This window comes from Aplidium turbinatum, chromosome 9 (genome assembly GCF_918807975.1).
Source record: "Aplidium turbinatum chromosome 9, kaAplTurb1.1, whole genome shotgun sequence".
In the NCBI taxonomy this organism is placed as follows: Eukaryota; Metazoa; Chordata; class Ascidiacea; order Aplousobranchia; family Polyclinidae; genus Aplidium; species Aplidium turbinatum.
In genome coordinates, this window is record NC_137480.1 from 21560095 (window position 1) to 21576759 (window position 16665).

Consider the following 16665-nt stretch of genomic DNA (forward strand, 5'->3'; position numbering starts at 1 on the left):
AAATACTTTTTAATTGGGGAATGGTAGCCTAACCTATGTGCTAAATTTGAGGGATAAATTTTATCAAATTATTAGGCACTTGCCACGAATATGTCCGTGGGTACTTTCAGTGTTTATATGCATGTAGCCTAGGCTACCCAATCAAGTTGATTCTCAAGCAGTTTGCATAACGGAGGAGGTTTTCTTGTTGTGAAGTGATAACTCTTACTAAAGATGGTAGACAAAACCTTAGGCCATCGTTTCCTAATTAGGTTACTTGAGCATGACGTTTTTTTGCCAATTTTGGACCAGTCGCTTTCTGCACCAACTGAGATGCCCAATGCCCATTCTGTCCTTGTGGTCACTACGGTAAACGATAATCTCTTCGTGGGAAAATTATAACATAAATTTGCCGGATCCGTTCGTCTGTATGCAATGACCGAAAGAAACACTCTTCTGAAAACGTCTATTCAAGAATTGCATTTCTGTAAAAACAGCAATAAGACTGTCAAAGAATGGAGAAACAGTGTACCCAATAAAACTTGTCACTACAATACAAATTACTGAGAAAAAAACAAAAATTTCGTCTAGTTGGTAGTCTAAACACCATAAAAACCGTTTTAATATGCGATCAACATTTTTAATATGCAATCTTCCAAACGCACGTAACCATCTTCTGTGACGTAATAATGATAAGCATTATGAAGCTATTCAAGCACCTGTTAAATTTGGCTTACACCATATCTCGTAATTCAATTCAATATATTTTTCTTTGTCGGAAAACAACAGCAATGATAAAGTTACAAATAGTGAACGGGAACAAAACCAACAGAAGGAAAAGGTGGCAAAACTACAAAAGTTTAAAACGTGCATGCGATGCAAATTTAAAGGTTACGTACACGAAAGTAAATTAAGCACGGCCACCAAACCTAAAATTCAAGATTCAAGATTTAGTTTAGATTCAAAATTTAGATTTAAATTAAATTTTATTTTAGATTTAAATTTTAGATTTTCAAAATTTAGATTCAAAGTTTAGATTTAAATTCAAGATTTAACGATGATGTAATGTTTCAACAGGTGTGACAATAACAAAGGTGATGCAATCTTTGCTTATTTCTAGCAAGTCCATTACGTATAAGACGTCAGGTTCAGTTGACAACAGTTTTATGTGACCTTTAATTTGTACAGAGATTGTCCGTAACACCTTGCGTTTGATATTTGACTTCGATATTTGTTTCTGCAAACTTAACTTAGGCTACCAAATATTTTTCACGCTTGCGTCATCTAAACCCACTTATTTTAATGAACATGATCTTACATAAGTTTCAATTTGTTTTAGGCTACTTATAATTTAAGATAACACTACGATACTCCGTCGTAGAGACTTTGAACCAGACACAGGCCCAGTCACCGAGATTGACAAAGTGAAGTTTCTGTTTGCTATTATAGTGTGGTTGTCTGATTGGGATGCAACCTAATTCGTACCCTGGACCATTCGTAACCTCATTTCGTAATCTAAAAAATTCGAGAAAAAAATTAAAAAAGCCAAAATAGCACACGGATCGGAGTTTCCGCTTAGTGATGCAGGCCGAGCCGCGTACGCGGCCGCTTTTGGCTTTTTCGCCGCGTGCCGCGCCGCGTGGAAGGTTGAAATGACAATGCCGCGCCGCTTGACGCGTGAACTTTCAAGAAATTAAACTTTCGTAAACGAGGCTTTTCGTAAAAAAGCTTTACTAGCAAGCCTCAAAGAAATTCTGACAAATTGCGTGAAGTCGTTAATTTCATCAAAAGCAGAGCTGTAAACCACCTTACTTTTAAACCGCTCTGTCAAGAAGTATGGTCAGATTACGGAGTACTTTTGTATCGGTACGTTGGTTATCTAGAGAAGTTTTAAAACGACTGCAACAGCTAAAAAATAAGGTAGCCTATCAACTCTTTTGAGAGCAAAAGGAAGTCCCCTTTTAAAATTGTTCGAAAGTAAAAGTTTTCTACAGCCTACGGCATGGCCTACTTAGCCGATATTTTCGGTCATATTAATAATGATAATCGTGGCATTCAAGGACCAGGTGTGACAATAATTGATGCAGCTGAAAAACTGAAAGCGTTTTTAGCCAAGTTGCCGGTTGGGAAACGCAGATTGGAAGCAGGTAATTACACTAACTTTCCAATGTTAGAAGATCTTATCGTGATGGATGAAACTCAAAGAGAATGTAGGCTACTCTTTTGATCTCTATTATTATTATTTATTTGCAATCAGACTCAAAGTCCATAGAATTCAAGTTTATAACAGTCATCACAAAATATCAGACTAACACTATGAGAGAAAACTTTTGCGCACACTTGAAACCCTGCAAATCTCATTTCAACGTTATTTTAATTTAGAACACCTGCCGAACGAAATTGAAACATGGATTCGAAATCCTTTTCTTTTTGACTTGAACAACATTAGCGATGACGATCTCAGTAAAGATGACCTAAGTGATTTGACTTGAGATCAAAAGAGTTATTACGCATTGAGTTTCATTCAAAAACTGTGGAAGAATTTTCGTGCTCACAACTGCAAACCTACCCATTCGTAGCAAAGGAAGCGATTATTGTTTTGTTACCATTCATAACTATTTAACCTTTGTGAGGCAAGATTCTCAGCTCTTGTTACAATAAAAACAACATAGAAATCGCCTGGACAGTGGACGTTGAAGATGACATGCGTGTTGCATTGTCAAAAACTCAATCGCAGTTCAGTGGTTTAGTTCAGGAAAGGCAACAACAACCATCTCATTAGATTTGCTTACGTTGAAAAAGTTTCGGCATGGCACTTTGGGTCACCTTAATATTCAAATAGGCCTACTGCTGACATTTCTTATATAATCCTTTCATTTTCTTATTTGAGCAACTGTTTAACCTGATATTTGCCGCAGGAGTCACAGCTGCAATGCAATATGACACAATATACAGTAGTTGAGCAGCATAACTATTAGTAGGCTATTACAATAGTCAATAGTATGTTAATTGAGTTTCAATCACAATTTAGGTAAGGGTCCGCAGAATTAAAAGTTTGTCTAAAGGGGTCCGTGACAACAAAAAGGTTGGGAACCACTGCTTTAACAGAAAAAGCTGGAAAACTATGCAAAATTGCCAATGGCTTGCAGTTGACAGTAGTGATGCAAGCCGCGCCGCGTACGCGCCCGCTTTTGACTTTTTCGCCGCGTGCCGCGCCGCGTGGAAGGTTGAAATGACAAAGCCACGCCGCTTGCCGCGTAAACTTTCAAGAAATTAAACTTTCAACTTTTCAAGAAAATCAGTTATGAAACTTCAAATTTAAATTGGAAACATGGATCATTTTTTTTCCTTTGGAAACCCTAAGCTGGAAAGCTATGCAGTAATCAGTATGCAAAGTTGCAAATGGCTTGCAGTTGACAGGGTTTTGGGGCTGGCTTGTCAGGGAAGCTGTACGAATGTTTTTGGTTAATAGCCTAGCTGATTAGCTCAGTTACCAGGCTATAGGCCTAGCGCAACTACCGCATTAGTTATTATAACAGTTAGCCCAGTGAGTTCAGCCTATAAGTTTTACTCTTGTGTGTGTAGTTCATAGCCACTGACATTAAAATTGCATTATTGCTTACAAAAAGTGTTCAAAAGTCCTGATACTGGTTATAGATAGGAACATTCTATTTGTCTTAGTTTGTATTATGTCTTAGAATTTAGATGCATTGCTGATAAGAGAATATGATCTGGTTAGCCTAGCCAATTATTGCACAATTGTACTGGTATGGTAGGTTATACCAGTTATATGCCATGAGTGCTTTTTGCTACAATTGACTTTCTAAAAAATAACGAGTTAAAATATTTTTTTAAAATTTTGTAATTTGCGGTGTGCGGTGCACTGTCAAAGTTCCAGATAAATTGCGGTGCGCGAATAGATGAGTCAGTTGCGGTGCGGTGTGCCGATAAAAATTTTGGGTTTGCTGCATCTCTGTAGTTGACAGTTTTTTTGGGCTGGCTTGTGAGGGAAGCTGTACGAGTGTTTTTGGTTAATAGCCTAGCTGATAAGCTCAGCTCCCAGTGACCAGGCTATAAGCCTAGCGCAACTACCGCATTGGTTACTATAACAGTTAGCCCAAGTGAGTTCAGGCAATAAGTTTTACTCTTGACATTTTGTCTGTGTACGGTAGTTCATACAGCGACTGACATTAAAATTGCATTATTGTTTACAAAAAGTGTTCAAAAGTCCTGATACTGGATCCAGGAACATCCTATTTGAAAAAGCATGATGTCTTACAACTTATGCATTGCTGATAAGAGAATATAGTCTGGATACCGTAGTCAATTAGTGCACAACTGTTCTGGTAGGTTACCAGTTATATGCCATGGTTGCTTTTTGCCATAATTAACTTTCTAAAAAATAACGCGTTAAAATATTTTTTGAAAATTTTGTGATTTGTGGTGTGCGGTACGGTACAGTGTCAAAGTTCCAGATAAATTGCGGTGTGCGGATAGGTGATTCAGTTGCGGTGCGGTGTACGGATAAAAATTTTGGGTTCGCTGCATCTTTATTTCCGCTTAACCCTAACTTTAAAATTTTTGCAGAAACTCTGATTAGCGACTTCGGCTTTGTTGTGATATTGTTGCGATCAACGACTTTGGGTTTGTGCTATTTTTTCTCTCGATCTTTTCAGGGCACGATGTGAGGGTACGAATTGTTGAGTGCAACCTGATTCGTACCACGAACAATTCGTATCGTCAGTTCGTACTATGAAAAGATCGAAAGAAAAAATTAAAAAAAGCCGAGGTCGCTGATCGAAGTTTCTGCAAGGTTATCGGAGTATCGGTTAGGTATCAGTTGTTAGGGTTAGGGTATCGGAGTAGGGATGCAACCTAGTTCGTACCCTGAACAGTTCGTACCCTCAGTTCGTACCCTGAAAAGATTGAGAGAAAACATTAAAAAAAGTGGAAGTCGCTGATCGCAGTTTCCGCAAACATTTTAAAATTTTCCCTCTGAAAAGATCGAGGGAAAGATAGCACAAAGCCGAAGTTGCTGATCGCAGTTTCCGCTAACCCTAACCGTAACCCCATCCTAACGCTAACCCTCGCTCATCGCAGTTTCCCCAAACATTTTTCCACAGTTTCCGGCTTTCCGCTAACCCTAACCATAGACTAATCTATGCTCTAACTCTAACCTTCGCTGATCGCAGTTTCCGCAAACATTTTTCCGTAGTTTCCGCTAACCCTTACCCTAACTCTAAGTGTCTAACCATAGAGTAATCTATGCTCTAACCCTAATCCTCGCTGATCGCAGTTTCCACAAACATTGTTTCGCAATTTCAGCTAACTGCAGTTTCCGCTAACCTTTACCTTAACCATAGAGTAATCTATGCTCTAACCCTCGCTGATCACAGTTTCCGCAAACATTTTTTCGTAGTTTTGCAGTTTCCGTTAATTGCAGTTCCCGGTAACCTTTACCCTAACCATAGAGTAATCTATGCTCTAACCCTCGCTGATCGCAGTTTCCGCAAATATTTTTCCGCTGTTTCATTTTTCCGCAGTTTCCGCTAACCCTCGAGTTTGTTTGCGGAAGCTCTGATCAGCGAGTTCGGCTTTGTGCCGTTAAACTGCGATCAGCGACTTCGACTTTTTTTAATTTTTTCTCTCGATCTTTTCAGGGTACGAACTGAGGGTACAAACTGTTCAAGGTACGAACTAGGTTGCACCCTCGGAGTAGCCTATCGGTTAGGTATCGGTATCCGCAAACAAACAAACTGAAAAGATCGAGAGAAATAAATAGAACATCGCTGATCGCAGTTTCCGTTTTTTCGAAGGTTTCCGCAAACATTTTAAAATTTCCGGTAATGATTCTAAGAGTTTGCCGAAGTCGCTGATCGCAGTTTTCGCAAACATTTTGAAAGGGTTAGGGTTGATCAGAGTTTCCGCAAACATTTAAAATTTCTGGTAATGATCCTTAATTTTTGTTTGTTTGCAGAAAATTTTTAAATGTTTACGGAAACTGTGATCAGCGACTTCGGCTTTTTTTAATTTTTTCTCTCGATCTTTTCAAGGTACAAATTGACGGTACGAATTAGGTTGCATCCCGAATTGTTTAGGGTACGAATTAGGTTGCACCCGTCTGATTGTCTGTAAATTACTCTACCCAATAGGTGCTGCTGAATGCAGAGCAGTCCTAAACTTCCGTTGCTCAAGCGCACACCCCGAGAGTCAAACCAGCGCCGTTTGATCTTGCAGTGATCTGTGCAACTGGAAAATCTGGCAATGATTTCCGAAGTGTCGAAGGCGAAAGATCGAAGTGATGAAACATATGGCACCCAGTAGAAGTAATAGCCTAATTATGAGAGAGAAAACTTTTAATTTGTCAGTTGTAAGTATCAGTAAGGTATCAGTAGTATCAGCTTTCAGTTGTTTCTCAAATTTCTGTAGGTAAACATGAATAACTTGATGTAGTAACAATAAACCTTCAGCTCAAGTATATAACTCGAATTACAAACAAGAAGTAGCATACAGTTTTAGAAGTGTTATTGCTAGCCTCCCAAACATGTTGAAATACAATTAATGCATACCTGTAGTACTGTGTAGTCATTATATTCTACTGTGTAACAAAACCTTTGTGTAATATCTGATGTGGATAGCTGATTTTTACAGGTTTTAAAGTGAATTTGTTGAATTGTTATTATATACTATATAATACTTTAATCTTGATTATATAGATTGATCATTATATACTAAATTTTACCTTACATTGTTTACACTAAATTTGTTGAGCTTTCTACCTTTTTAAGTGTAATGACAAGCTGGGCAGCTCGTGTTAGTAGTTATAAACCAGCAGTCAATGCATCCCCAGATGCATGTAAAGAAGAAATAATCACATTGAATTGCTCCATTAAAGCAATCATTCAGGCAAGTTTTGATGGTTCTAAATTAAGGTTATATAATTATACAATTACACTTCCTTCAATGGCGGAGTTTTATAAACTCTTTGCTTATTTCATTTCATTTTTTGTTAACAGTGTGTTACCGGTTTTTATATAGAAAAACTGCTTCTTTTCTGAGCATCCCTGTGTTTTTACATTAGTTGTTTTGCATGTTTATGTTTTTTTTTTTATTATATATATGCAGTCACTAGCTATAGTTATGTACCCCAAAAAGAGTAGATAATAACATCCAAGACAATATTTACAGAATCACCCAACCATGCAGTTTTTAAATCAGAGACATGGACATGATCACCTGGCAAACAACATTTTAGTGCGAAAATTGCTTCAAAAGCCTACATAATGTATTATATTGTAGTAGACGTTTGAGCTGAATGTCAAGTTATCAAATTTAAATATTGCGTATCAATGATTTTTTCAGCAGTAGGTTTATTATGCCACTTGCCGGCTACCATGAAAAGTATAATCATTAACAAGTCTATAATGTTCATTGTTAACATTGTATATATGCCTACTTCTTTGGGCTAATAACCTACCATTAGTTGAAACTTTGAAAGTATAATACTGTATATAATTTATTTTCATAATGATTACAAAAGCTTAAAGTAGAAAATAAAGTTCATTTTTGCATTTCTGTGAGCAAATTTGCTGAATCATGAAGGAAAACATTACGATCAGGACTGAAATCTGCACTTAAAAATAGGTATTGATTTTTTCTGCTGGAGGTTGCAAGCCATCAGTATTAAATCAGTAAAAATGTTTTCATTTTGCTGTCTTGCGAAACAAACTTGTTTATGTTTAGGATATATGGAATTGCAAGGGTCCTTTGCTAGCTCTGAAGGAACTTAACACGACAGCGCGCAGTCAGATCAACCTTTTGCGAACAAAAATCAATGAGCTTGATGATATTGCAAATGAAGTGGACCATGAAAGAATACGAATTGATTTGAAACAATTGGTTGACAACCAAACACGACAGCTACAATAGTGAGTGATTATAAAACAATGTTACATCATTTCGAGTTTATGTTTCGGAAAAAGCCAACATTTTGCTTAATTGTTTTAATGTATATTGTATATATATATATATAATATTGGGTTCAGGTAAATTTAGTACCATAAAGCGTGATTGACAGCATCAACATTGTCAATGCATTGAATAGCTTAGAAAACCACGTTTACAATTATTTGGTTAAGTGGTTGGGAAATCTCGTGCATTTGCAAAAGTTGATTAATTTGTAAGTATTAGAACAAGTTTTATTATATATAAATGATGTAGATGCATTTATTATCCCCCAAACTATGTTTTGTCAATACTTAATGCTCGAAAAATTGTTTATGCAGCACACAAGCAAGTCTTCGAAAGGCCAATTTATCATGCAAACTTGCCATTGACAATAAGGAAAAGGATGCTTTATTAGGCTCGAGAGGTATTACTCCAAACACAGATCTCTGTTAAGTTTTCTGTCTGAAGTTGTGAAAACTGTTTTTCCGCTTGATTAAAATTGTTGTAGTTAGATGTTCCCAAATAATTAAAATGCTTCACTTATCACTTTGTGATGCTTTATTTGTGAGTTATTAATTGCTCTAAAAAAGTAGAAATTTGGTAAAATGCTTCTTCTTCGTTTGAATCTTCTTCGCCACTCCTTGGGTTGAGGGGTTCTGCCTCTTACCACCCTTGGCGGTCTTGGGTAGTGGCGACGGCAATGCAGTCTAGATGTTTTGGCAGGTATCGAGCAGCCATTGAATTAATTCGTCCTTCAGTTCGTAGCGCGGCGAGAAAGAGACAGGATGTCTTCGCGACGAAGCTCAGCTGGTTGGATGCCTGCAAGGACACGGACAGGGAGATTGTCCGATGGTGTAGGTCGCAGGCATCCTGTCACGGTAAAATGCTGTAGTTGTGCTAACAAAATGTAAATATTTTCTCACAGAAGCTAGAGCAGAGCAGGTGAGACTGCGACGAGCCAACGCAAATCGGGAACAAATGGTCCAGACAGCAAGTGATATAACCGAAAATCTGCTCAGTATCACCCGAATGATGGACACGACTGTCGAGCAAAGCTCACATTCTCTTCATAGTTTAGGTATTTACTTGTCAACTGTAATCAAAAGCAATATACAGTGGTTGTTTCTTTTTAAGTTGTCTCTCCTGCACTCAGACCTTATTTATGCGACCTACCACATTTTAAGTAATATTGGCGGTTTAGTGAAGCTCAACTGTCAAGATCAAACGAACAAGTGAAACTCGATTTTGCAGATTAGAATGAGTGGTGAATAGTCCCAGCCATCGAACTTTCCAACCAGCAAATCAGTTTTTTCGTTGATTAAAATTGATTTTACGTTTCCAGATGTTGAATCAATGTAAAAATGCTTGTTTTTTGCGGATTGTAATTTGTGTAGTTTGACTGTATCTTTTTTATTACAGTTACATCTTCAAAGACAGTGAAGGATACTAATGAAGAGTTGAAGGATCAATCAGGGTTGATACATACTAGTCATCGGCTACTCACCAAGTACAACAGAAGGGAATTCACTGACAAAATATTGATATTCCTTGCTCTCGCTCTATTCTTTTCCACTGTTCTGTATATTCTCAAAAGAAGATTGTTTTAACGGATGTTTTTCGCACCATAGTCGCAAGAATTAGTAATGTAGAGTTCAGTGCTGCTGAATTAAGAAGTCTTCTTTAATATTTATTATTCTACGATTTCTTGCTTGAAAAACGCGTTAAATTATGTCGTCAGACCACTCGGCATGCGACAACTCAGCAAGTGTTAATTCAACTCAGTAAGTGTTTCAACTCAGCAAGTGTTTCAACTCGGCAATTACATTTCAGCTACTGCCAAGTCAACTCACGTCGGTCTTGTTTGGTCGTCGCTTGTTGGACTCATTTTGCTGACTTGTGACATATTCCAACTTTCGGCTTGCTCAGTCGTTAATTTCTCAGTTTCATCATTTACCAACTTCAGCCACTTGCTGAAACGTTGCAAGCTCAGTTGTGACTTGCTCAGTTGTCGTTTGTTCAGTTCACAACTGCTGACTTGTTGGAGACTCGTTAGATTATTCTACGAACAGTTCGTTAGCGAAGACCAACGAATGTGTAAAAGAGTTTGATCAATACGTATGTAAACGCACTGATCAGTTCAATTTCGTAAAATTTTCAATCTTTTGATAAGTTTTTTAAGTTAGTCAGATGACACCCCGGAAAACTCATGCTGCAGTAGTTCACTAACTCAGTGTCGCCATAAGTCCCCACTCCCCATATACCCCGATGTCCCCACTTTGCCTACTTATTTGTTTTAAAAACACACTTTGCCATTGGTGATGACTTGTGCTCTCTATCACTCACTTGTAAATGTTGCTGACATTTAACCAATCTTTAGCTTCACTTTGAATTGTACATCACGTTAACAGTTCCAAGTTACTTCATTAGTTTGATAGCGAAATGATCAAGATAAACATACTACATTAGGAAAGAAATCCTGAAGAAGATTTTATGAGTTATGCGCGATTGGAAGTACTCGCTGGATGTTTATTTCATTTCACCAGCCATCTTAAAGGCCACCAACGCAGTCTCCTTCATTTTTCGCTAATAAAAGCTTTTGTGTTGCATCATAAGTTATATAATATATAGGGTTAAGGTTTGAGGACTGACATTGTCTAACCAGAATTGAGTTGTTTGGTTGAGCTTTAACACAGTTCCATGTTCTTGGTGAACTTTGCTTCACAGCTGATGCAAGGGTTCTAGACCACACCAACTGAAAAGCGTAATAGGTTCTGCAGGTCGTATTAGAAAAGTTAAGAATTTCATCTGTATGAATTGTTTATACTGTAATTCAGCAAGTCTTTTTTATCCCCAATGTGGCTGTCAGAGTATGGTCGAAGCGACATTTTGGTAATTTGCGTCAAAACCACACAAAATTAAATTTGTTCCAAACAAACGCAATTGCCTGAATATTTGGTAAATCTTTGAAAGGGATTCAAGACCATGCACATAAAAGTACAGTTGCAGTCAAATTATCATGTACTTTGTTTCGATCCCATAACGAAACCAAGCTGCTTCGATCGAAAAATCGAAATGCTTTAATTTTCTTTCGAGTAATCCTGCTACACAATCCGGTGCCCTGTTACATTACGTTGCAATACAGTTGTTTCTGGTGTCATATGAGGTGATCAATAAATTTCAACAGGTGTGTTTGTTGTCTTTTGCATTGTAGCGTCGCTTTGTTTATTTAACTGCATATGTGTTCTTTAGTCATTAGGAAGAGAGGCGCAATTATATTAGTCGTAGTTTAGTTCTGCGAGTTTGAAAGTCCCTATTCGTTAGGCTAGCATGAATGCTCACATTGTAGTGGCTCTGATAATAAGTAATTTATTTTTGGCTTCTGTAATCCAGGTAAGATGTCTGCAGCATGACCCGTAGTATTTTAACTAAATACTGTGTGTGTGGTAGGGCTACAAGTAGCTTTCTTAAAAAAAAAACAATCCTGCATTTTAATTGGTTATTAAGATGCAAATTTTTTCGATGTCCTAGGAAAGACACAGCTTTAAAATTATTTTCAAAGCACTGTGCTTGGGAATGAACCAGCAGCTGGATGCCTAGCTTTTATTGCGGCTTAATTATATCGTCTTGTTCTGTGCATTTCAACGTTGTTGGAGGCAGGTTTCAAACAAAGGTGATGCTCTTGTTCATGAATAATGAAAGCGTAGGCTATGGTTTTCAATGGTGAATGGACTTGGTTTTGAATCTTTATCCTCGGACTGACAAACCCTTGGTAGGTTATTCCTGGTAGTTTCGCATACTTGTAGAGGTTTGTGACGCAGGACAGGTTACCGAGATTGACAGAATGAGGTTTCCAGTTGTTAAAGTGTTGTTGTCGGGGAATTATTCCATCCATTAGGTGCCGCTGAATGCAGGGCAGTCATTAGAATGTGTTGCTTAATCCCGAGAGTCGAACTAGGGCCGCTTGATCTTGAAGCTTTTTTGTTTACAAAGTCACGCGCTAATCAACTATCGGGGCGATCTAAGCCCAGCCTCGGAGAATGGCTCGAATCAAGTTAGATGCAATTGCATTTTTCAACGTCTCGCGACGACGTAAAAAAGTTACAAATTTTTACCTCAAAGTTGTTCTTCGATATGCAGCAAGGTACTTATTGACAGCGACGTTGTTTTTCAGGAATCGAATTGTTGTCGTATACAATGGGCGATTCAAGCAAAAAGCTTCTTCGTCCAACTTTTTAGCGAAGATGAAAAAACTCAAAAAAACAAGGGCAACATTTTTAACGAGTATGATATTCCTCAAGGCTACCTCGAAAATCTTGACTTGGAGAAGCGTTTCACTACAAATCCTAAGGTCAAAACAATTTCAGTTTACACTGATGAAGGAGGTTGCTTTGAAGAAGGTGGGCAAGTTAGGCTACTGTGTCCAGGTTAAGGACACTCAATCTCTCTTTCCAAAGAATGCAACAAGTTTGCTCTGTTTTTGCGAAGTTTTCTCGCTCGCTCAATCACGTTTCGTTAGCCTGCTCAATTGCATAGGCTAATAATGACCTGAAGAGATGTGTTATATAAAAATCAGAAAAAAGATTTAACAAGAGGGGAAGAATTTCATTGCAAGCTTCTTAAAAACTTAGAAACAATGATATATTTTTATCCAAAATATCCCCGTTTAAAGTACGGTAATCAAGCAAAATATTTGCAAAGTTTAGTTACACTGTTGGTTGTGGTAGCTTATTGCAACAACCAGGTCTCCAAGTTTTGTTCTAAATTGAAATTGGTAGTTTTTGAGATAACTTATAAGATTTGAAGGCCTGTAGGTTAACTGTGGTTCATATTTTCTGATAGATGTGATGGCTTTGGCCATTTATACAATTTAATTGCTTTCGAAGCAAAACAAATTACCAACACAAGTCTATGAAGACTTCATGATGTCTTTTGAGGAGACGTTTTTAAAGCCGCTGTCTACCTATTAGCCTACGTCTACGTTACATAGCGTAGCCCAGACAGCAAAATCCGCCATTTTTACATTGATTCAAGGTCTGCAAACGTTGAGTTAATGTAAAAGTGACGGGTTTTGTTGTCTGAGAGACTAGCCCCATAAGTTTGCAAATTGCGTCTCGTTTGGTGTTATATGGAAAGGTGATAAAATATCATCTGAATAAAAAAGACTTGTTTGCATTATCGTAATAGTTAATCTGCGCTTTGCAGGTAAATCTTCTTCTTATCGTGGTGATGTGAGCACGACAGAAAGTGGGATGACTTGTTCTAAGTGGAGTGGATTTTCTCTCTGGGTGCGCAATCAAATGAAGACGACAATACAGTCCAAAGAAGAGCAGCAGAATAAAAGAGGCTGGTTCAGTCTTCCCAAAACCAACGTTGACGAAGATATAGCAATAGATATTTTCAACAAAACTGTGATAGAGTTTGAAAAAAAAGGTAAGATCTGTTTTGAGGTGTATGCTATTTGAAAACACGTAAATTGAAACCTAATTATTATGAGACTGCCAAACTGGTTTCCACTCCAAACGTTTAGCCTAGCCTACTCACAGCTTCAACTGAACTGATGACGTGAATTTTAGAAACTTTATAATTTAAAATGAAACCTTTATTTATATCCAGGAGCAGGCTATGTCGGTAATTATTGAAAAATTAAGTAGACTGTAAGGCAAGGAAGCCAATTTCGTATCCACTTTCAAACATGTTGTTGACCTTGCTCTTGAAAGATGTTGAACTGGTGTCCTTTCCAGTGTCCTGCAGCCGCGGTGACGACTCGGCCATTCAGCAGACTTAAGTAGTCTATTGCAGAGAATGTAGCTTTCTAAAATTTACCAAAGGCTGATCTGCAGTAAATTTATGGTGTGATGAAGGCTAGCCCTCTTAGCCTAATTGTTAACTTGTGAATTGCAGGTTTGCTGGATCATAACCAGTGCCGTGATCCGGACAATTTTGGAAAACCGTGGTGTTTTGTGAAAACTTCAGAAGTGATATTGTGGGAACCATGTGCTATTCCAAAATGTGTATGTAGCATGTATAATTATAAAATTTGCTTATAAATTATAAAGAATCATCATAAACTTCGCTAAGATTTTAAAATTTCATCCTTGCATTATGTTGACAGTGATAACGTTTTATTTTTTAGACTTCTTGTTGGCGCATGCGACAACGAGCAAGGAAATTCTTTCATGTAGCGCGGTTAATGGCCACAGCATGGGTTCCAATATGCACGAGAGATGGCGCTTTTGCTGCTTTACAAGTAACAATCTAGTGACAATATATTTTCAGTTGGATCAATTAATAGGATCAATATAATAGGATCAGTTCAGTTTGTCTTTATTTCTGACCAGCACAACAAAAAACAATATATTCCAAATATAGCAGAGACTTGGAAAAAAAGTAGAAATAAATTGCAGCATATTGACGTTCAATCAGACAAGATTTCAAATTCCCGCTGTTTCTTATCTTTTACATTATAAACACCACCTATCGGATCAAGGGCATTTAATCCCACTTTCCTTGTCAGTGACGTCACTGGCCATAGGGGCTGTTGGCGTCCACCCTGCACGTACTAACGATCATGATTAAACATGTAGTGCTGGGATGCCTTCTGTTGGTGTTCTGACCGCGAAGGGACTATAATCAAAGGAACGCTGTCAAGAAAAGTTGATGGAAAACCGTATTGTGGTATGTCTCATCCAACAAACAACTATAATATCATCGTAAACTGTTTGTCGTTTTCCTTGTTTCATTACGAAATATTTTAAACTTAATCTGTAAAAAAGCACGAAGTAGACTACATTGAGTTGATATTTATCCAGCAAGACCTGGCGCAAATGTTCTTTCCCTTAATTCAATGTTTGATAAAATTGTGCTACAGAAGGTTATTTTATGTTAATCATGTTTCTCGTTTTGTTTAATAAATTAATCGTTTATTTTCCATGTCAAGACGTTGTAAGATGATATACTAACTTGATATATTCTACCATGACAGGAACTTCATTTCAAATGGGTCTTCCAAGGTTCACAGCAACCCGAACTACTTCTCCAACATTTCAAAATGCACAAAAGTCTATGAAGAAGGTCTCCAAGGCAAACCTCAAGGACATTACAAACAGATTTGCTAAAATAATTAAAAAGGTGCATAAATATTCGATTAACAGAAATTCTCTACGTTTAGAAGAAGTGAAAGACTTTGCTAAACCTCCTAAAAATTCCCACAGTCTCCATACAAAGAACGAAATCCAATATTATAAAACACTTCAAAAAATAATATCTAAACGGATTCATTGCCAAAAAGCTTCTTATTTCAAAAAGCAATCATTTTCTTTTGACGTAGAAAAAGAAATAATTGAACAACAATCGTCTGAAAATACGGTTCATAAAGGCTATAAGACTTCCAAGCCTTATCTAGCTACTTACAGAGGCGAGCAGTGTACCTGCCGAATGACATACATGGTTGTTCATACCATGTACTGCAAGTCCGTTAAAATTGATGCGGCACGTTCTGGAGTAAAAAGCTCATTAAAGGGAGCGAGTTATACGCAACAATGCCACGTAGAACGTCATTGGGTTGTTCATAGTTGGAGATGTTCGCGACGTTTGAGCGAAAACGATTGGTTTCGTGTTTCGTTCAAACGCGTCGAAAGCAAAGGAACAAAAAGCGACAGGACGAGATATGTTGGAGTGGAATTTGTTTGTACAAAAAATATCCGGGAAGCAAAAGATTCAACATCTTACACGAGGTAACAACAGTTACTATTTTACTGTTCATGTTTGTGATATTTACAAGCAACTCTACTAGGCTTTACTTTGTTTTTCTTAATGCAATAGATAAAGAATATTATACGTCACACTAGGCTAAAGTTTAACTATTGTCAACCACTTTGCTTTATTTGTTTTATATGCTTAAGAAAAGTTAAACTTCAAACGTAAAACTGGTGTGTAATATTTTGTTTTTGGTCAACAATTTTTTTGATTAAGTTCTTGGACAGTAAAGCAAGTAAGATATTCGTGCTGAGAAAGCTTAAAAAATACTTTTTTGTTATGACACTTCCAAAAAAAATGCTCAATTATTGTTAACAACAAACTCTCTATCAATAGTTTATTTAGGTACACTATCTAGTGCCTTTGCCTTCAACTTACATCTAAAATACTCCACAACTAAAAGATAAAAGCTACAGTAGCTATGTTTAATGTGTACACTATCTAGTGCCTTTGCCTTCAACTTACATCTAAAATACTCCGCAACTAAAAGATAAAAGCTACAGTAGCTATGTTTAATGTGCTGCATCAGAGAGAAAAAAGTTGCCTATTGAGATAAACAACATATTGTTTATCAATTGCTGACCATCAATCGTTTCCCTTGTCTTTTATTCTCACCTTTTGCAGCTGCAGACCAACAAGCAGCAATCAGATCGATGTTTTCGTCAAATACATTGGGAAAGTTCGCTATCTGTGTACTGCCACTTACAGAAATGGAAAACTGATGAATGAAAAATGCGTCAAAGACAAATTAAACACTCCAGAAAGGAGTACACGAAAGAAAACAACAATATAGAAAAACTGAAAGAGCATATAGCAAATAGCCTATTGAAAAGGTTGTTTCTGAGCTTAAATTATACGATTTTAAACCAGTCAAATGCTGTTTCATTGCCAGAATAAGAATGTCTGTCAAGAACGACAGGCTGTTGCGTTTTATGTTCTTCATCCACGTTTGAGCCACAAATGTAAAAATTTAACTGCTTCGAA

The 16665-nt window shown here is 37.3% G+C and overlaps 1 protein-coding gene across 2 annotated transcripts; it reads left to right on the forward strand.

Moving 5' to 3' along the window:
• The first annotated feature begins 6701 nt into the window (after positions 1-6701).
• Positions 6702-11113, forward strand: LOC145777258 (vesicle transport protein SEC20-like). 2 transcript variants are annotated; one of them, XM_082588594.1, is made up of 5 exons: positions 6702-6885; positions 7723-7907; positions 8265-8350; positions 8852-9004; positions 9346-11113. In XM_082588594.1, the coding sequence occupies exons 1-5, from the start codon at positions 6772-6774 to the stop codon at positions 9531-9533; spliced, it is 726 nt and encodes a 241-aa protein (XP_082444720.1). In that variant the 5' UTR covers positions 6702-6771; the 3' UTR covers positions 9534-11113. The 2 variants fall into 2 exon arrangements, with proteins under 2 accessions (XP_082444720.1, XP_082444721.1); XM_082588595.1 differs by having other exon boundaries at positions 8855-9004.
• Positions 11114-16665: the final 5552 nt, after the last annotated feature.